This window comes from Carlito syrichta, unplaced genomic scaffold (genome assembly GCF_000164805.1).
Source record: "Carlito syrichta isolate Samal-C Ts95f unplaced genomic scaffold, Tarsius_syrichta-2.0.1 Scaffold288821, whole genome shotgun sequence".
Lineage (NCBI taxonomy): Eukaryota > Metazoa > Chordata > Mammalia > Primates > Tarsiidae > Carlito > Carlito syrichta.
The window spans coordinates 13,279-34,805 of NW_007232917.1; the positions used below are offsets into that span (position 1 = coordinate 13,279).

The 21,527-nt window shown below is 46.6% G+C and overlaps 1 protein-coding gene across 1 annotated transcript; it reads right to left on the reverse strand.

Moving 5' to 3' along the window:
- Window positions 1-1,771: 1,771 nt before the first annotated feature.
- Window positions 1,772-11,030, reverse strand: CATSPER3 (cation channel sperm associated 3). The gene is made up of 6 exons (XM_008053890.1): window positions 10,787-11,030; window positions 5,564-5,746; window positions 4,740-4,880; window positions 4,249-4,368; window positions 2,922-3,079; window positions 1,772-1,906 (listed from the first exon to the last, which is right to left on the reverse strand). Exons 1-6 carry the CDS (start codon window positions 10,979-10,981, stop codon window positions 1,804-1,806), a joined length of 900 nt encoding a protein of 299 aa, XP_008052081.1. The 5' UTR covers window positions 10,982-11,030; the 3' UTR covers window positions 1,772-1,803.
- Window positions 11,031-21,527: the final 10,497 nt, after the last annotated feature.

Consider the following 21,527-nt stretch of genomic DNA (forward strand, 5'->3'; position numbering starts at 1 on the left):
GGCTAAGATCACCCAGGTCTCCTGACTCCAAAACCAGGGAACTTTCTACCTTGTCCTACTGAGGCAAATTTTTAAATCTTTTATTCACTCCCAGATGCCAAGAGCAACCAGGATTTCTGATGAGAGCAGATGGTCATGCCTGGGTGTTCCCATGAGCTATGTTGGCACACCCAGTATAAGCAATTAGCACTCTCTACATTGCCCCGGCTCTGAAGTAGAGCCACTGCCTCAGGCCTGCCTGTCTTGCTAACTGGGCTGCACTCACCAGAGCACACCTGAGTGCCCCAGCCTGGAGGCCTCCCTGGACAGTAAGACCCCGAGCTTCTTCTCCCTCTGCCACGAGGGGCACAGACACCCTACCTACCTCAGCCCACCCCAGGGCTCTGGCACAAGTGCTCTCCACTCGGGAAATGCCTCGGCTGCCTTCCCTGCCCTCAGAGAATGCCCCCACACACACAGTATGGCCATGGCTCCCATCCTCAAGATCAATCCTTTTGACTGCTTTCATGATTCTCAAATGGCTTTGAGTGTCTTAGAAGACAGGTGCTCTTTGTCACTTCCTCAGGAAAACTGGCCAGATAACTGTCTTCCCCGCACCACCATGAGCACCAAGAGGGCCAGGACTAGACTGTGGGTTTCTCACCACAGAACCCCCAGCACCCAGCACAGTTCAGAAAACAGTGGCTGGATATAGGGATGAAACCATGAGGACAGGCTCCTACTACCCTTTCCCTGTGGCCTCCAGGACACCATCATCCAAGCCTGCAGCCCATGGGCCCACCCAGACACTACTGTCCAGCCACTGGAATCTCTGCCTCATGCATTTTCTGCTAACTCAACTCCTCAGCATGGGTCTGGTACCCAGCTGTAGGTACCAGTCCCAGAGCCCTCCTTCTCCTCTGTCTGAGGTGGTACCACCAAGGTGTCAGGCCTCAAGCATACCCCCCAGCTGTGGCACAGAGTAGGCGCGGCCGGACCTCCGGGCTGGCCAGTATGGAGCAGGAAGTGTCAGCTGCACTGCCCTCCTGGGGTCTTCGGAGGGCTCCATCGTGGCTAAACCAGAGTGGTACCGGGACCTTGGCAGCTCTGATGGTCATTTGACCAGGAACGACAAAGAAAATGCCACCTTGTAAGTCAAGAGTCCTAACTAGCCATGCAAGGCAAGCAGCCCAAGTGCCTGGTGCTCCACTCCTCTGGGCCCTGGTACAAGGTACCCTGGCATTCCCAGGAGGCTGCTCACACAACAGAATCCTGCCAGGCCAGTCACAGCCATACCTCTTGGGGTGAGCCTGGGGGAAATCAGAGTAGACTTCCGAAGAGGAGTCTCTGCAGCCATGGGACCAGAGATGTGACTTTGCCAGGTGTGGGAACACCCGCACGGATCAGCCCTCAGAGGCTCCCAGAGCAGCAGGGCCACACCAGCTTGAGCTCAAAGGGTCCATGTGTTTTTCTGGGGCTGCCAGAGGCCCTTCTTGGCCTGGGGCCCTCAGGCAGCTACCCCAGGTCCCTGCGTTGAGTTCAGGCCTTATACTTGAGCCAGTATGACCCCTGGATGTGGCCTCTGGCCAGGGCGAGTCTTGAGCCTCCCTCTCCCCATTCCCCAGGTCTGCTGGGCCCTATGGGGCTGGGAGGCGGTCACTGGTTCTGGGAACTCAGACGTCATGGGCACCTGCCCAGGCCCAACTCCCAAAAGTGGAAAAACACCCTAGTCACAGCAGCTTTGGGGAGGCCATCACAGAACACCTGCGTTTAATGGGTCCTGTCACATGTGAGGCCCTCGATGCCCGGGTACCCCCACACCAGCTACTCCTCAAAGAACTTTTCCAGGGACTGGGTTTTCTCCTGGGGCAAGTCTTCGAGCATCAGGCCCAGCACATGTGCGATCTCATAGTACAACTCTTGAAGTCTGAAAAATGGAAGAGGAGGAGATCTGAGATGGGAGCGGGTTCCAGGCCACCCAGGCCCATCTACCACACGCTTGCACCTGCAGATTCATCACACCTGGCAGGTGTGTGGGGTCATGGAGAAGCAAGGACTTCCGAGCTGCATCAGGAATCCTGGGTCTGCCACCCTGCCTGGGGCCCCCAGGAGCAAGGGATTTCACCTCATGTGTCAGATTGGAGGTAAACCCCTGGGTTTACTGGGTGACCTTGGGCAAGTCTCTGCCCCGTCCCATCTCTGCCCTCTGCTCTCCCCATTGGGGAGAAGTAACTATGAAGAAGTTTCCAGACATGCTTGGACTGCTCTTGGGCCAAACGCGGGCATTTTCCAACCTTTTCTTTTTAGCTTCTCCAGTCTCTGAAGCTCTCCGAGGGCTTTCATTGAGAAGCCAGTCTAATCACGTCTGTCCTTGCTCAAGAGCCCACTGGGGCTCCCTAGTACCCACAGCTCCTCTGCCAGGTTTTTACCTCATTCCTGCTCAGTAATGGCCTGTCATAATCCCACCTCACTTATACTAAGCACAAGCCCTGGGCCAGGCCAAGCTCTGAGCTTCACACACGTTTTCATTGAATCAGCCCAGCAGCCCCTCATATGACAGATGGGACAGGGCAGAGACTTGCCCAAGGTCACACAGTAAAGTAGTGGCATAGCCAGAGCAGACACCCAGGCCATCCAGTGGGCCTTCCTCTGCCCTCTGAAGAAGCGTTAGTGAGAAGGGCCTGGAGATTTAAGGGAGCCGACAATTCCTACAAGTCAAGACGGGCTGGGAAGGAGGAGGGGGAGCAGACTTCCCCAGCCAGGGCCCGTCCACGCCGCAGCCCAGGCTTTGTGTACACATGAAATCCTGCACCCCCACTAAGGCCTTGGTCTGCCCACCCACCTGCACATCAGCCAACACACCCACCCTCTCTTGGGGCACCTGACACAGCCCGACCTCGATGCAGCCCTAAGCGCCCGAAAAGGCTGGAGCTGGAACTGACTTGTAGATCGTTGTGTCCTGATGGTCCAGGGTGGAAAGGTAGATATCCATGAAGGGCAGACTAGTGCCAAAATCGTCCAAGACCATGGGGTCAGTGTGCCGCAGGGTCTTCTTAAAGTTCTCCACCAGCTCCCTGAAACGTTTGTGCTCAACGTGTCCCTAGAGAGGAAAGAATTATGAGAGAACGATGACAAGGAGCTGACAGACAAGCCGCAGCGTCCTCAGGCCCTCCGCGGCGGTCCCCAGGCAGAGGCCTGACCCTGAGCCTAGCCACACTTCATCCTGACTCTCTCAGCTCCCCCGGATGAGGAGCCACCACCGGCATGGAGGCTCGCGAAAGCGTCAGCTAGAGTCTGAGTGTGGCTTGGTGTGGCCTCCCCCGCCCTGGACACACCGCAGGCACAGTCAAGACAGGCACCCATCTCCACCTCAGGGATGAGGCTGGGGAGGCCAGTCCCGACCCAGTGAGGAGGGCCACAGAGCATCCATGGGATGCTCAGAGCACTTAGGCCAAGAGAAGCTTCTCCCTCCCCACCCCCCGACCCTCATGGCGGTATCCTGCTTCACGGAAAGCCTCCAGCCTGTTGTGCTCTTTCTTACTCTGGCTTTATTATCGTGAGAAACCCAAGAGTGTGAGGCACCCTGTCAGAGTCTCCACTGCCTGGCACACAGTGAGTCCTCAGAAGGAAGCTTCTGGCTAGATGTGGTGGCTCACGCCTACAATTCCAGTACTTCGGGAGGCCAAGGCAGGAAGATCGCTTGAGCCCAGGAGTTCGAGACCAGCCTAGGCAACATGGTAAGACATCAACACTATAAATAAACTGTATGTTTATTTATGTTATTTACAGGGAAAAAAATAGCGCGGAGTGGTTGTACACACCTTTAGTCCCAGCTACTCAGAAGGCTGAGGCAGAAGATTTACCTGAGCCCAGGAGGTTAAGGCTGCAGTAAGCAGTGATCATGTGATTGCGCCACTGCACTCCAGCTTGGGCAACAGAATGAGACCCTGACTCAAAAAAAAAAAAAAAAAAGAAGAAGAAGGAAGCTTAAGTACAGAGTGCCTGGCCACAAAGGCCCAGCAGCAGAGTTTTGCCCACTAAGGAGGGAGACATTATAATCACAGCACTCAATACACCAAGAGCTTCAAAGGAACACAAAAACACAGAGAGTAAAGCTGGACCTTGGAAAATACGCAAGGGAGGCACCCACCTCACCTAAGGCCGCAGACACCGAAGGCCAACTGCCCTCCACACAGGTCCCAAGGCCCCTTTCTCCTGGCCTCTCCACCAGCCCCGACATTCCGTCCGTCTGCCTGTCAGCCTGCCCACCTGTGCATGCATCAGCCTGCTGAGCTCCTTCTGCTGCCGCCTCAGAATCACCTTCCTCTCTTCCATGAGTGTCGCATGCCGCTCCACCATCAGGTCTCGCTCGAACTGTTTGATGGAGTCCTGGAGACCCAGAAGACGGAGGTTGGGGGCAGGCCCTCACTGCATACACACTGCCCAGTCTTTCTTCTTCCCTAGCCTTGTTCCATGCTCGGGCCCTCAGCAGGGGCATCCTACCCACGTGCAGCCCCCAATCCAGCCAACTGCAGCTGCAGAGTCAGCCCAGGCCCCGTGTCCTGGCGATCACCATCACAAGGCCAGGCAGATGCCTTGGCTCAGGGCGGGGGGCTGGGCTGGCTGAGGGAAGCGCCCACTGGGCTGCCTCCCCTCTCCTTCCGGAGGGAGACACAGCTCAGGGTCCTCCTGGAGACTCGGCCCACAGCTCCACCAGCCACACCTAACCTGGCCTCCGGTCCTTGTGAGCACAGCCTCACCTCGGTGTGCATGATCATCACGCCCACAAACATGTTGAGGAAGATGAAGGAGGCAAGCAAGATGAAGGTGATGGTGAATGCCCAGCTCATAGCAAACTTCCGATTGTCCAGCTCCTTCTGTAGGTCTGTCCAGCCATCAACCTGCTCAGGCAGGGAAGGGAAGGCTGAGGCCCAAGGCCCAGCAGGGCAGGCTTCCTTCTTGCCTATGCTAGGGGAGTCCCAGCCCCACTGAGGAGGAAGGTGGCTCTGCGTCCAAATCAGCCCTTCAACACCTCCCAACCCACTGGCTCCGGTATATATACTCTGGCCTGGGAGTGCAGGGCGCCATTGGCTGGGGACTCTCCTGGCCAACATGTCTTGGGGTCTCTTCTTTCAAGGCCTTCCAACCTTCCCCAGAAGACATGACCTCTCTTCCAGGCCCACCTTTGAAAAGACCTCATGCCTTCCAGAATCCTCCTGAATCCAGACTTCTAAACTTGGACTTTGCATGCTCATCCAGGTTAGATTTGTAACAGCCTGTTCCCTAAAAGGCTAGGTGATGGTTTGGGGTTTCATTTCTAAATTAAACTTCATCCAAATGAAGTATCATTTGAGAACTCTTTGAAAAATTGTACGACCCTGTGAGACATATATGAATACTCCACGGAATCACAAAGTTAGAGACAGAGATGAATCCTGTCCTGGGCACTGGCCTCTGATGGGGGCCAGCGCCCAGCTCTGCTGGGCCTGGCTAAGAACCTGGACGTGAGGAAGGCCCACGTGAGGCCCAGTACGTCCACATGCTCGCACCTGGGCCGTCCTTCTCATGGCCCCAAACACAGTACCGTGGCCAAGCTGAAAAGGGTGAAGAAAGCCGCAGCCAGGTTCCCCCAGTTGTCACGGTCACCCTTGTCTGGAACTCCAAACAGGCAGAAGCCCAGGATGGCGAAGATGAACATCAGGAGGAAGAGCAGGGTGAGCACAGAGGCCACGGTATAGACTGTCTGCCCCACGGCGGTGATAAGTGTCTGCAAGGCAGGGATGCTGTGGCTAGGCAGGAGCTCGGGTTGGCTGCCCAAAGGACAAAAGTACAATCTGGCCAGGTCAGAGGGGTCCCCAGCATCTGGTGCTATGCCTGGCACACGGTAGATGCTCAGCAGGTATTGGCTGAATGAGTGAACGAAGTGAATCAGAACTCTGCCCAGAATGAGGGCTGGTTCAAGCTAATGCTGGTGACCAATGTCCACCATCCACCCCCACTCCCCTCTCAGGTCTAAGGTAGCCTCCCCCTCAACACCTCTAACCACTCCAACCACTTGAACCCCAACCTGGTTCTGAGGTCATCCAGGAGGTCCTGCTCCTGCTTCTCAGCTGAGGGCTAGCCCTGAAAGCTCTTTGCCCCAGGCCCAGGAGGAATAGGGGAGCCACCTTAGGAGCAAGAAGGGTGAGGGCCGAGAGGAATGCGGCTCCCCATTCCTTCTAGGCCCCACATGTCTTATGGCTTCAGTCTTCCTCTGTGAAATGCGCATTTGTCTTATCTCCCTACTACATTGCCCATTCCTGGGGGGTACGGTGCATGGCTCCTCACCGTTGATTCTCCATGCTCTGGAGTCTTGCACGGTAGGTAGGCATTATCATTCTTACCATTTCAAGATGAGGAATCAGAGGCTCAGAGAGGCAAGCTGTCTTGGCCAGGTCACACTCCAGTTCAATGGCAGAGGTAGCTAGGATCAACTCCCACACCTTTTGCCCCATGCCACCACCTTCAGCCGCTTGTAGCCCTGAGCACAGAGACTGTCTATGGGCTGAGCACCAGGAAAGGAAGTGCTTAGGGTTAGGACACAGGACAGTGACTTCTGGACAGCTTGGAATCATCTGGGAAGCAGAGAGACCATCCGAGAGTACAGGGCTGTCCCACATGGGGAATGGTCTCGCAGCTGCCCACGGGAATGAACACACCCAGATGCTCCCTTCTCTCCTTGGTAGAAGAAAATCAGTGTTTTTGGATTCACTGTAAAACAGCTGAGAGGTTAAAGAAAAAATTGTCTCCCTCTCCATTAGACAGAGGCAGAACTTCCTTCCCAGACTAGAAAGATGAACACAGAATCCTGTGAGAAAGGCTGTGATGGGATGCTGTCCCAGGCCAGGTTCTGCATGGGTGGGAAGCAGGGACCACCCAGTGGCAGAACCTGAGGCCCATGCAGAAGGGTGGGGGAGAGGCCCGGCTTGGTCTCCCAGCTCCAGGCCAGCCCACAGACTAGTGCCACCTGAGGTCAAAACTGAGCAACCTTGGAAGTGACAGTGGAGGAACAGTCATTCTCGCCAGGAAGCCCCACGCAGGACCTGCAACAGCTGGTCTTGGTTCTTCAAACACAATCCAGGCAGACCCCAGTAGCGTGCAGTCCGGGAAGGTACAAAACTCTAGTCCCAAAAGATGGTTACCCAGATCCCCTCAGGCCAGTAACTTCCTCCCTGAGGAGGTCCTGGGCTTTGGAAGCCAATGGTCTGGCCCCCAGTAGATGCCTGATTTTGAGTTCCCAAAATCTATGAGGAAGCAATTCCCAGCATGCAGTTCACCTCTCCTGGGCTCTGGGTCAAGCCATGCCGTACTCACGGCCCTGGAGCATTCTGGGTGTGGAAGGGAGTTTCAGGCAGGGCAGATGCCTAGGGCCAGTGCTTGCACAGAGCCCTCCTGCACAGCCCCTGGGATGCATGGAAGATGGTCTGGTCTCGGGGGTGGGGGAGGTGGGGAGGAAGTGGAGGCTGGCATTTATACCACAGCGCCGCAACTGAAGGTTGCTTTCAGACTGAAATGCGGATGAACAGGAGAGGTATGGTACTTGGGTGATCAGCTGACAGAATTTCTCTCTGTGTAAAACAATCAGGAACTCTTTCCTCATGGTCCAGGTTTGTTGTCATGAGGTAGAAGGCAGGGGGTCATTTTAATTAATAAGGGATCGGGAGCCAAGAATGTGCCAGAGTACCAGCTCTGGGCACAGGGACTGCAGCTCTCTGAAGTCTTCAATTCTTAGACTTCAATTAATACAAGTTACCTCTGAGGTGCAAGACTCAACATTCAGCAGCTCCAGCTCCCCTTTGCTCGCAGGCCAGGCCAGTGTACAGAGGGCATATTTTCCAGGGTCACTTCTGTGCCTCTGGGTATATGAGGTCCTATGACATCCCAAAGGCTACAGGAGAGCCACAGCCAGGGTGACCGGCGATCCCCAGCGAACCACTTTAGGATGCAAGGCTCTGCTTAATGACAGAGAAACCCTGAGGCCAAATATGTACATGTCTATGTATGCTGTGCCTGCACGCCCATGGGTTTCTGTGCATGTCTGCAAGGACCAAAGGCTGAGTAGTCGCCAACTGAGCGCAGCTTGTTCTGGGCTACAGCCCTCAGCCAACAGGTTCCTCACTGGAAGGACAGACTGCCTCTGCCAGGACTTCAGCCCTGAGTGCCTCAGGCCTTCGGCTTCTGACCAGGCTGCTGTGATGCAGCCTAGACAGGTACACTCAGCAGGCAGCTAGAGTCCCAGCCTCATGAGGCACCCATCTGGGTCTCTGCTTCTTTCTTCCAAGACAGAAGCCCCTTCTGCCACCCATTCTTTCTGCTTCCCTCCTTCCTGTGCAGCCCTCCACCCACTGCCCATCACTCATTCTCATAAGTCCCATGGGTCTCTGGCACCCCCATCCACAGTGATCCCTCTCCTGGCCTCACCTGAAAATCCCCTCTTAGCCGAGGGCATCACAGACTAGTATCTCTCTTCAAGGAGGCTGCCTATCCCCCACTGCCCTCAGACTCAGGGGCTTCCCCTCAGAGCCCCTGCCTTCCTTCATGGGCAAAGCCCCCGTCTCTGGGCAGGACCAGCCTTCATGCTTCCTGCTTGTCTTGAAGTCTCTGCCTCCAGACTCACCACTCCCTTCTCCACCCCATCCTGCTGTCAGCCTGGGACTTTCAGCATCTTCATGGATGACCTGCCATCTTCTTTGTCTCTGGACTTTGTCTCTGGACTTCCTTACCTCGGGTGACCCTGGGACCACTCCTGGCCCTGCTCCCTTGGTGCCCAACACCTGGACAAACTGGGTTACATTTCCCACTGCCTAGTCACGCCCTCACTCCAAGGTGCCCACCACCTGACACTGAACGCCAGGGACCTCCAGTCTTTTCTCCTGCCCACCTGCCTTGCTCTCTGCCCTGTCTGCACCCCAGTGCCGGTTACCTCAGACTCGCCCTCCCCTTCTCAGATACATTTCAGACTCTTGTCTTTAGCCTACAAATAAGGGGAGCCACCCTCAGGTTTGAAACAAGGGGTATCATGCCGTGATATGCACTTTAGAGTCCCCCAGTTGCTAGGGCATTTCTGTCCCAGGGCCCCCAGTAATGTAGGAAGCCACTGCAGGGACCCAGCCAAAGGCAGAAGGTGACAGGGATGAAAAGATGTGACAAGTCAGTAACTACTGAAGAGGCCACGCAACAGGACCTTGAGAGAGAGGAGTCCAGCTGACACCTAAATGTATGACTTGGCCACTGAATAGGGGTAGGGGACCCTCTTTACCAAGGGACGAGAGCCTAGAAGAGAAGCCAAGGTTTTAGACTGAGGTTGGGGATGGGGGAGAGTGATGACTTCCAGTTTAGGCATACTAAGTTTGAGGAGCCCGAGATGCCCGGGGACAGTTAGGTCTGGAAGTCAGAGAGAGAGGCATAGGCAGGTGAAGAGCACTGTTAGGTGGGAAAGGTCACCCAGAGAGAACATGCAAAGAGGGAGGAGGAAGAGAACTCAGGGGCTGTGCACAGTGGCTCATACCTGTGATCTCAGCACTTTGGGAGGCTGAGGCAGGAGGATCACTTGAGGCCAGGAGTTCGAGACCAGCCTCAGCGACATAGCAAGAGCCTGTCTTTAAAAACATAAAAATAAAATAAACAGAGCCCAGGAGACAGCCCTGAAAAAACAACACTTTCAGGCCAAGCAAAGAAAAAATACACCCGGGAAGTCAGACTGTAGGAAAACCAAGAAAAAGCAGTGACAAGGATGCCAAAGGAGACAGCCACTGGATCTGATGACAAGGAGGTTGTTGGCAACCTAAAAGAGGTTAGTTACCCTAAAGTGAAGAGAAAGAAGCCAGGACAAAAATGATGGACAGGGAAGTGGAGATTCAAGTAGGGACACCTTTTTCTAGAAGTCTAGCCATGAAGAGAAGGAGAGGGAAAGCTGGAGTACATTGTTTGAGAGGAGACACCCACACACAGGAGCGTGTGATTACATGACAGCAAGAAATGAATGAATGGGTGTGTGTGGCCAGGGGAGCTCCTGAATATACCCCTTCTCTTCTGCACCCAAGCCTGGGGCTCCCTGCCTGTAGCCAGTCTTGATAGCCAGCCACCAGGCCTGGGGTAGGGGTGGTCCACAGCAGGACAGGCTGACACACCCTCACTGAAAAAACAGGTCACACCAGCCCCTTTCTGGAGTGGATCCTGGGTGCAGAGCCAGGACATGTGATGTACGAATGCCTGAGGGCACAATTGAGGGTAAGGGGTCAGTCCTGAAGTTGTTCTGCAGCTTTCTGGTCTAGGAAAGGCTGTCACTCCATGACTTCCAGCAACCCAGAAAGACTTCTCAGCAAGAGCAGCACTTCCAGAGCTGCCTTAACAGAGTAAAGAGACTATTCCCGGCAAGAGATGCCACAGACTTTCAGCTGCTTGGGGAAAGCAGCTAGTGGCCAAGGCCACCAAAAAGCTGGAGATTCCTAGGCATGTAGTTCAAAGGATCTGTAGCATCAGAAATTCAGTCCCTCGGCAGCATGGGAGAAAGGACAAGTTTAGATGGCCTCTGGAGTTCACTGCTGGGTGACATGGGGCCTCAATTTCTTCATCTGCAAAATGGAGCTAATAAGATTTCTTACAATTATTTTAAGTTAATGAGATAATATCGGCAAAGACCACCTGCCACACAGTAGGACTCAATAACTGGTAGACAGTAGCAGAATCATTGTTTCCTCAGGGGCTGGTGGGCAGATGGGCCCCGTAGTCTGCCCTCTCAGAACCACGGCGCCCCCAGGGCACTCACCCGGATGCCCCGGCTGTAGGGGATAAGCTTGAGGATCCGCAGGGACTGTAAGCCATCAGCGATGTGCAGGTAGGGATACTGTGTGCCCTTGATCTTGCGGAGGACATAGGGGAAAAAGACGATGATGAAAATGAACAAATCGAGCAGGTTGTAGCCATCCTTCCAGTGATCAATGGGCTCCACATAGACCTTCATGAATAACTCAGAGCTGCAGATGGACAGAAAGGTGATCTCCGAGATCTGCAGGAGTGGCAAGGGTTGGAGGGGTTAGATCCAGCTGCAGAACCCTATAGTCCTGGCCCCTTCCTTGCCTGGGCCACCCAATCAAGCATGGGGAAGGGTGCTTCTGAGTCACCCACGTGAGAGAGAACCCCAGTAGAGTCCCTAGCACACAGTGGGGACTCGGTGTGCCTGGCTCCCTTCCCCTTCCACGTCCTCCCTACCCCGTGCACCTACACCTGGGCGTAGGTGTGACTCTGGGTACTTGGGAATGACTGCCTGTCAGACTGAATGACTGGATAAGCCCCAGTGTACAGCAATTTCACATGTCAGGCAACCTTTATATTACGTTTCCCAAGAGACGGTCCCAAAGGTAGAAAACTATGTTCAGGCCAATCTGAGTATACAAACTTTCAGGAATATGGATGAAATACTCAAATATCTACTTATCAATTGACTCAATCCTACATAAAATCAATCAACTAAAGTAATCTGTATCTGAAGAACATTCTACTCTTTTTTCACTTTATACTTTATGACTCAATATTCTTCAAATTCTTCTCATGCATTTACAACTCCAGTGGCTTTGTTTTTACCAAGAGGTACCTTCTGAGTCATTTAAGTATTTCCTTACCATCTCAATTGATTCATCATCTTGACTATCACACAAATCAATTTGTTCATTCATTGGAAAAGCTGTGACTGACACCTACCATGTACCAAGTAAACACCATTTTAGGCACTGGGAAACGCAACAACAAATCAGAAAATGCCCAGCCCCTGGGAAGTCTCCAGGTCTAGGAGGGAGACAGAAATAGATGCTTAAACAAATACATATGAATATAACATGAGGTAGGAAGGAAAATAACCACCCAAAGGAGAGTGAGGAACTGGCTAGGTGGGGGAGAGGCAGCCCTGTCAGTTATTTTAGAAAAGGTGGTCACAACCAAGCACAGAAAGACAAATATCGCATGTTCTCACTCATATACTAGAGCTAAAAAAGTGGATCTTATGAAGCTAGAAAGTAGATTGGTAGTTACCAGAGGCCAAGAAGGGTGTGGAAGGGGGGATGATGAAGAGAGAGGTTGGTTAATGAGTATACTTAGATACACTTATGTAGAAGAAATGAGGCCTGCTGTTCAATAGATCAGCAGGGTGACTATAGTTAACGATAATCTATTGTACATTTCAAAATAGAACAAGAGAGTAATTCAAATGTTCCTAGTGCAAAGAAAAGATAAATACACTTACTTAAGGTTATGGATATTCCAATTACCCTTGTTTAATTAAAACAATGTATCAAATTATCACATGCACCCCAAAAATGTACATCTAATATGTATCAAAAGGAAGAGAGGGAGGGAAGGAGGAAGGAAGGAGGAAAAAAGGAGGGGAGGGAGGGTAGATGGGAGGGAAAGGTGGTCCAAGAGGTCTTGTGGAAGCAAAGAGTCGAGCCAAAACAAAAACTGGGAGAATGATTGCAGGAAGTGGGGAAATGGGGAGTCCAAGGGCCTAAGGTGAAAAGGAGGATGTTCAAGGAACAACACAGTCAGCATAACTAGAACAGGAAGAGGGAGAGCGGAGCATGGGTGCAGGTGGTACAGGACGTGGGGAGGCAGACTGTGTAGGGCCTCGTAGGCCTGGTGAGGACTTTGAACTTTAATCTTGGCCTTGGAGGATTTTGAGCAAAGAAGTGTTCTGAACCGGTTTACATTTTTAAGAGATCTCAGAACAATTCCTGCATGTTTTATTGTGCACATGTCTCTCTCGGTTACATACCTAGGGTGGAATTACTGGGTTATAGGATAACAGCATCTTAACTTCACTAGATACAAACTGTTTTCTGAAGTTATTGAACCAATTTAGTATCAATAGCAATTGTTCTACATCCTGGCTAACACTTCCAACTGTCAGACTTCTTCGTTTCTGTCCGTCTGATGAATATGAAACAGTATCTTATTTTTAAATTTTCATCTATCTAATTATTAATAAGGGTGGACAACTTTTTTTTTTTTTTTGAGTTGGAGTCTCACTCTGTCGCCCAGACTGGAGTGCAGTGGCCGCTCCCAGCCACTGTAGCCTCGACCTGCTGGGCTCCGGCGATCCTTCCGCCTCCGCCTTCCGAGTAGCCGGAATTACAGGCCTGCACTACCACGCCCGGCTAATTTTTTTGATTTATTGTAGAGATGAGGTCTTGCTGCCCAGGCGGGTCTCGAACCCGCGGGCTCAGGCAATCCACTCACCTCAGCCTCCCAAAGGCGCGGGATTACAGGCTGAGCCACAGAGCCCGGCTAGTACAACTTTTTATATGTTTAAATTATGAAGTGCCTGTTTCTAATCTTTTGTCAAATTTTCTGCTGAATTGTTTTATCTTTTTCTTATTGATCTAGAAGACATATTTTACAGATTTTGAATGCTAATCTTACAAATATCTTCTCCCACACTGGCTTAGCATGTTGACTTTTCACCTTTTTAATGGTCTTTTCATGAATAGAAGTTTTACATTTTAATGGAATCAAATTTACCAAACCTTTTCTTCATGGTTTACATATTTTCTGTCTTAAGAAACTTTTACCTCTCTAAGATCATATAAGCATTCTAAAATTAAAGTTTTAATTTTCAAGTTAGGTCTTTAATCCAGCTATGCATGCTATGAAATAGAATATCCATTGTATTTTTTCCCTATGGATAACCAATCACCCCAGTACCATTTAATGAAGACTCTGTCTTTCACCACTCATCTGTTGTGCCATCTGACACATGCCAGGTTTCCATATAAGCCAGGGTCTGATTCTGCATGCTCTATCTGTTCTGTTGGTGTGTTTGCCAATCAACACATCATCCCTCTGCCTTAAACATTATAACTTTCTAGAAAGTCTTATTATCTGGTAAGTCAAGGCTTCTCCCCTTTTTACTATCAAAATTGTCTGGATTTTCCTTCATCCTCCATTCTTTTATCTAAACTTTAGAATCAGTTTTTTGAAGACAGAAAAGTCCCTGGCTGGGCGTGGTGGCTCACACCTGTAATCCCAGCACTTTGGAAGGTGGAGGTGAGAGAACTGCCTGAGCCCACAGGTTCAAGACCAGCCTGGGCAACTTGGCAAGACCTCATCTCTACAGTAAATCAAAAAATTAGCCAGGCAGGATGGTGCACACCTGTAGTTCCAGCTACTCAGAAGGCTGAGGTAGAAGGATCACCTGAGCCCAGCAGGTCGAGGCTGCAGTAGCCGTGAGCGTGCCACTGCACTCCAGCCTGGGTGACAGAGTGAGACTCCAACTAAAAGAAAAGAAAAGAAAAATCTCTGTCAGATTTATTATTGGATTGCATTGATTTTATAAATTAACTGGGGATACCGCATCATTAAGAAACTGAGCCTTCCTATCCATAATCTGGTATATCTTCATTTTTTTCTTGTCCTCCTTAATGATCGTTATACATTTTTACAGTTTTCTTTGAAAGGTCACACAAATTTAGATTTGTCTCTATGTACTTTTAAGTTTTTTGTTGTTATAAGTACTTCTATGTTGCTGATACATCAAATATAATTAATTTTATTTGTTAATCACATATCTGGCAAACTTACTAAAGTTTATTATTTATTAACTTTATTAATATTAATTTCAAATTATTAGAGATTTCTATTCAGAAATCATATCACCTGTGAATAATGAGGGTTTTTTCAAACATTCAAATTCTTAATGTTTTTTATTCTTGCGGATGTGTTATATGTTGTCTAAGATTTTAATATAAACCTTATTAATAATAATTGGAAGACAACTTTAAAGATAATATTGCTAAAGTTTCACCACTGCGTGTGAATTTTGATATAGGTTTTTTCATAGATAACCTTAATCAAGTTAAAAATAAATCCTTTCTATTTCTAGTTTGCTAAGTTTCTTTTCATGAAAAATATTTATAATACACTTTTTGTTTTCTGCATCACTTGACTTGATCTTATGAGATTTTTATCTCTTTTAATAATTTAAGCTGATTAATAAAATGTGTAGACTTTTCTAATGTTAAATCATTAGAAAATGGAAAAACCTAACTTGGCAATGGTCTATTATATTTTTCATATTCATTTATAATCAGTTTTCTCACAGTCTGTTTGGAATTTTTGTATCCAAGTTCATGATGTTGGGATGTAATTTTTCTTTTTTATACTGTCCTTGTCTACTTTTGGCATGAAGGTTATATTAGCTTCACAAGATAAATCGTATCTGTGGGTTGGTATATTCATTTATCTAATCACTGGAAGAGTTTTATATGTTTAGAATTATACCTTCCATGCATGTAAAACCATCCAGTCCACGTTTGTTTGTTTGTTTCTTTTGGGGGGGGAATAAATTTTAAACTAATAAGTCAGTGCTTTATAGCCATTAAAGGACATATATGGACATATAAAGTTTGTTTCAGGTTTTTGCTTTCTTATTGAGAGTCAGTTTTGTAAATCTTTTCATAAAATTGTCTATTTCAGCTAGGTTTTCAAACTTACTGGTATAAAATTACAGGCTTCTGATATCCACTGTGTCATACTTTCCCTTTTAAATTTTAAAATCCTAACATAATTCAAGGCTTCTATTTATCTTGATCATCTCATGAAGAAAGTTCTTTATCTTATCATTTTTACTAAGATCTAACTTTTGACTTTGTTGATACTTCCCTGATACTTTCTATTGAATCTTCGTTTTCTTAGTCATTAATTTCCACTCTTGTTTTTACTATTTTCTTCATTCTACTCTTTGGTTTTATTCTGTTGCTCTTTTTCCAACAATTTAAAAAACTTGAGATATAATTCAAATACCATAAAATTCACCATTTTAATTTTCTTTTTTTTTTCTTTCTGAGTCAGGGTCTCAAGCCAGCCAGGGCAACATAGCAAAACCTTGCCCCTACAAAAGAAAATTTTGTTTAAATGAGCCTGGTATGGTGGCATACACCTTAGTCCCAGCTCCTTGGGATGCTGAGGTGGAAGGATTGCCTGAGTCCAGAAATTCGAGGATGCTGTGAGCCCTGATTGTCATGATCATGCCACTGCACTCCAGGCTGAGCAACAGAGTGAGACCCTAACAAAGGAAGGAAGGAAGGAAGGAAGGAAGGAAGGAAGGAAGGAAGGAAGGAAGGAAGGAAGGAAGGAAGGAAGGAAAGAAAGAATTCCATTCCTTTTTAAAGCTGAATGGTATTCTACTGTATGCATATACCACATTTTGTTTATCTATTTATCTGTTGATGGGTATTTAGGTTGCTTCTGCCTTTTGCCTATAGCAAGCAAGCTGCTGTGACCATGGATGTACAGGTATCTGTCTGAGTCCAGCTTTCCCTTCTTTCAGGTATATACCCAGAAGTGGAATTGCTAGATCATGTGGTAAGTCTATGTTTAACTGCCAAACTGTTTTCCACAGTGGTTGCACCATTTTACATTTCCACAAGCAATGCAGAACAGTTTTAATTTCTTTGCATCCTCACCAATACTTATTGTTGATTCTAGTGGGTACAAAATTGTACTTCTTGTGGTTTCAATTTGCATTTACCCAATGACAGGATATTGAACATCATTTTGTGTGCTTATTGGCCATGTGCAATATCTTTTTTGGAGCAATATCTAAGAGCTTTGCCCATTTTTTTTTTTTTGAGTTGGAGTCTCACTCTATCACCTAGACTGGAGTGTAGTGGCCGCTCCCAGCCACTGCAGCCTCAACCTGCTGGGCTCTGGTGATCCTTCTGCCTCAGCCTTCCAAGTAGTTGGAACTACAGGTGCGCGCTACCATGCCCAGCTAATTTTTTTTTATTTATTGTAGAGATGAGGTCTCACCAAGTCACCCAGGCAGGTCGCGAACCCGCGGGCTCAGGCAATCCATTCACCTCAGCCTCCCAAAGTGCGGAATTAACAGGCTGAGCCACCGAGTCCAGCTTGCCCATTTTTTAATTGGGTTGTTTTGTTGTTGAGTTGTAGAAGTTCTTTATATATTCTGCATATTAATCCTTTATCAAATATATAATTTGCAGATATTTTCTCTCATTCTGTAGATTGTCTTTTCACTTTCTTGATAGTGTCCTTAGATGCATGAATGTTTTAATTTTGATGATGCCTAATTTATCTACTTTTTCTCTTGTTGTCTGTACTTTTAATGACATATGTAAGAATCCATTACCAAATCCAAGGTCATGAAGATTTATCCCTATATTTTTCTAAGAATTTTAACTCTTATATTTAGGTCATCAATTCATTTGTAATTAATTATTTTTTTAAGTTGGGGTTTCACTCTGTTCCCCATGCTATAGTGCAGTGGCATGATCACAGCTCTCTGCAGCCTCATCTTCCTGGGCTCAGGCAATCCTTTTGCCTCAGCCTCCCAATTAGCTAGGACTATGGGTGTGTGTGCCACCATGCCCAGCTAATTTTTTTGTTTGTTTTTTGATAGAGACAAGGTCTCACTATGTTGCCTAGGCTGGTCTTGAACTCCTGGCCTCAAGTGATCCTCCCATCTCGACCTTTCAAAGTGCTGAGATTACAGGAGTGAACCACCATGCCCAGCCTCATTAATTCATTTTGAGTTTGTTTTTGTATAGAGTATAAGGTAGGTGGGTCCAACTTCACTCTTTTGCCTGTGGATACCAAGTTATCTTAACACTATTAGTTGAAGAAACTACTCCTTCTCCATTGAATGGTCTTGACACTCTTATCAAAAAAAAAATCCATTGACCATAGATTTTTAAAATTTATTTCTAGATTCTCAATTTTAGTTACTATATTTTTGTGCAACTTTTGAAGTCAAAAAGTGCAGGTCCTCCAACTTTCCTCATTTTCAATACAATTTTGGCTATTTGGGGCCCTTTGCACATCCATATGAATTTGGGGATCTGCTTTTCCATTTCTGCAACAACAACAAAAAACTTCTGGAATTTTGATAGGAATTGGATTGAATCTGTAGATTGCTTTGAAAGGTATTGCCATCTTAACAGGATTAAGTCTTCTAATCTATGAACACAAAGAGTTTTTTAATTTATTCATCTTCTTTAATTCCTTTAAGCAATGTTTTATAATTTTCAGTGTTCATATCTCTCATCACTATAAAATTTTTCCTAGGTATTTATTCTTTTGGACACTATTGTAAAAAGACTTTTCTTAATTTCCATTCAGATTGTTAATTGATAGTACATAGAAATACAACTGATTTTGTTGTTAATCTTGTATCTTGCAACTTTGCTAATAGTTTTTATATGGAAGTAGGTGTATAGATTCTTTAGGATTTTCTATATATAAGATCAAGTCACTTGCAAATAGAGATACAGGCATACCGTGTTTTATTGCACTTTGTAGATTTTAACAAATTGAAGGTTTGTGGCAACCCTGTATCAAGCAAGTCTATTGGTGCCATTTTCCCAACAGCTTGAGTTCACTCCATGTCTGTGTATCATATTTTGGCTATTCTCACAATATTTCCAACTTTTTCATCATGATTATATCTGTTATGATGATCTGTGAAAAGTGATCTTGGATATTACTGCTGTAATTGCTTCGGGGTGCCACAAACCAAACCCACATAAAAGAGCAAACTTAATAAATGTGCACGTCCTGACTTCTCAATTGACTGGCCATCTTCCCATCTCTCTTCCTCTCCTCAAGTCTACCTTTTCCCTGAGACACAACTATATTGAAATTAGTTAATAACCTTACAGTGACCTCTAAGTATTCAAATTAAAGCAAGAGTCTCTCACTTTAAACCAAAGGCTAAAAATTATTAAGCTTAGTGAGGAAGGCATGTTGAAAGCCTAGGTCCCTTGCTACCAAAAAGTGAGCCAAGTTGGGAGTGCAAAAAAAAAAAAAAGGTTCTTGAAGGAAATTAAAAATGCTACTCTAGTGAACACATGAATGATAAGAAAGTGAAACTGCCTTGCTGCTCATATGCAGAAAGTTTTAGTGGTCTTTCCAGATGAAACTAGCCACAGCATTCCCTGAAAACAAAGTCTAATCCAATGCAAGGCTCTAACTCGCTTCAATTCTATGAAAGTTGAGAGAGGCGAGGAAGCTTCAGAAGAAAAGTTGGAGGCTAGCAGAGATTGGTACACGAGGTTTTAGAAGCCATCTCCATAACATAAAAGTGCAAGGTGAAGCAACAAGTGCTGACAGAGAAACTGCAGCAAGTTATTCAGATGATCTAGCTAAGATAATTGATGAAGGTGGCTACATTAAGCAGAATATTTTCAATGTAGATGAAGCAGTCTTATATTAGAAGAAGCCATTGAAAACTCTCATCCCTGGCTTCAAAGCTTCAAAGGACAACTGACTCTCTTGTTAGAGACTAAAGCAGCTGGTGACTTTAAGTTGAAGACAATGCTCATTTACCATTCCAAAATCCTAGGGCCCTTAACAACAATGCTAGATTTACTCTACCTGTGCTCTACAAATGGAACAACAGATGACAACACATCTGTTTACAGCATGGTTTACTGAATGTTTTAAACCCACTATTGAGACCTACTGATCAGAAAAAAAGACTCCTTGCACCTAGTCACCTAAGAGCTCTGATGAAAATTTACAAGATTAATATTGTTTTCAGGCCCTGACACAATATCTATTCTGCAGCCCTTGGGTCAAGGAGTCGTTATGACTTTCAGGTCTTATTATTTAAGAACACGTCATAAGGCTATAGCCACAACAGATAATGATTACTCTGATGGATCCAGGCAAAGTAAATCGAAAACTTTCTGGAAAGGATTAACCATTTCGGATGCCATTAAGAACATCTGTGATTCACAGGAGGCAATCAAAAATCAACATTAACGAGTTTAGAAGAAGCTGATTCCAACACTCATGGATGACTTTGAGGGGTTCAAAGTGGAGGAAGTAACTACTGATGTGGTAGAAATAGCAAGTGAACTAGAAGTGGAGTCCGAAAATGTGACTAAATGTTTGTGATCCCCAAGATCAAACTTGAACAAATGAGAAGTTATTTCTTATGGATAAGCAAAGAGAGTGGCTTCTTGAGATAGAATCTACCCCTGGCGAAGATCCTGTGAACACTGCTGAAATGACAACAAAGGATCTAGGATATTTGATAAACTTAGTTGATAAAACAGCAGCAGGATTTGAAAGAATTGACTCCAATTTTGAAAGTTGAACTTCAGGTAAAATGTTATCAAACAGCACCATGTACTACAGAGAAATACTTTGTGAAATGAAGAGTCAATTGATGTGGCAGACTTCATTCTTGCCTTATTTTAAGAAATTGTCGCAGCCACCCCAGGCTTCAGCAACCACCATCCTGATCAGTCAGTAGCCATCAACATCCAAGAAGACCCTCCACCAACCAAAAAAATTAGAACTCACCAAAGGCTCAGATGATCATTAACACTTTTATCAATGAAGTATTTAAATTAGGGTATGTTTATTTAGATATAATACTATTGAGTACTTTACTACAATATAATGTGAACATAACTTTTGTGTATACTGGGAAACAAAAAAATTCATGTGACTCACTTTATTGTGATATTTGCTTTATTGTGATGGTCTGGATGTGAACCCACAGTATCTTTGAGGTATGCCTGTAGTTTTACCTCTTCCTTTCCAATCTAGATGCCTTTTATTTATTTTTCTTGCCTAATGACTTTGGCTAGAACTTCCAGTACAATGTCGAATAGTGATGAAAGCAGGCACCTTTTCTCATTCCTTATCTGGGGGAAGACTTTCAGTCTTTCATCATTAAGTATGATGTTAACTGTGGGTTGTTTTTTTTTTTTTATATAAATGCCATTTATCGGGTTACGGAATTTCTCTTCTATTCCCAGTTTTTTTTAATCATGAAAGAATGCCATATTTCATCAAATGCTTTTTCTGCATCAAGTGAGGTAGAGTTTTTCCTTTTCCCTTCATCCTACTGGTGTATTACATTGATTGATTTCTGGTTTTGAATCACCCTTGTGTTCCTGGAATAAATCCCAATTGGTCGTGGTATAGAATCCATTTAAGTATACTGCTGGATCTAGTTTGTTAGTATCTCAATGAAAAGTTTCACATCTATATTCATAAGGAATATGTGTCTGTAATTTTGTTTTGTTTTGTTTTCTTGTGATGTTTTGTCTGGCTTTAGTGCTAGGGTGATGCTGGCTTCATGGATAAGCTCAGAAGCATTCCCTCCTCTTCCATTTTTTGCTAGAGTTTGAAAAGAATTGGTGTTAATCTTTCTTTAAAACTGGTAGAATTGGCTGGGCTGGGTGGCTCAGCCTATAATCCAAGCACTTTGGGAGGCTGAGGCAAATGGATTGCCTGAGCCCACAGGTTCGAGACCCACCTGAGAAACTTGGCAAGACCTTGTCTCTACAATAAATCAAAAATCAGCCAGGTGTGACAGCACATGCCTGTAGTTCTGGCTACTTGGAAGGCTGAGGCAGAAGGATCACCGGAGCCCAGGAGGTCGAGGCTGCAGTGGCCAGGAGCATGCCACTGTGCTCCAGTCTGGGGACAGAGTGAGACTCCAACTCAAAAAAATTTTAAAAATTAAAAAAAAGTAAAACTAG

Excerpts from the sequence above, each read along its gene's own strand:
- CATSPER3 (XM_008053890.1), bottom strand. The coding sequence starts at position 10,981 with ATGAAGGTCTATGTGGAGCCCATTGATCACTGGAAGGATGGCTACAAC. Across the intron at positions 4,881-5,563 it reads CCCTTTTCAGCTTGGCCACG|GTTGATGGCTGGACAGACCT; the intron begins GTACTGTGTTTG and ends CTGCCTGAGCAG. Across the intron at positions 1,907-2,921 it reads CAGGACACAACGATCTACAA|ACTTCAAGAGTTGTACTATG; the intron begins GTCAGTTCCAGC and ends TCCATTTTTCAG.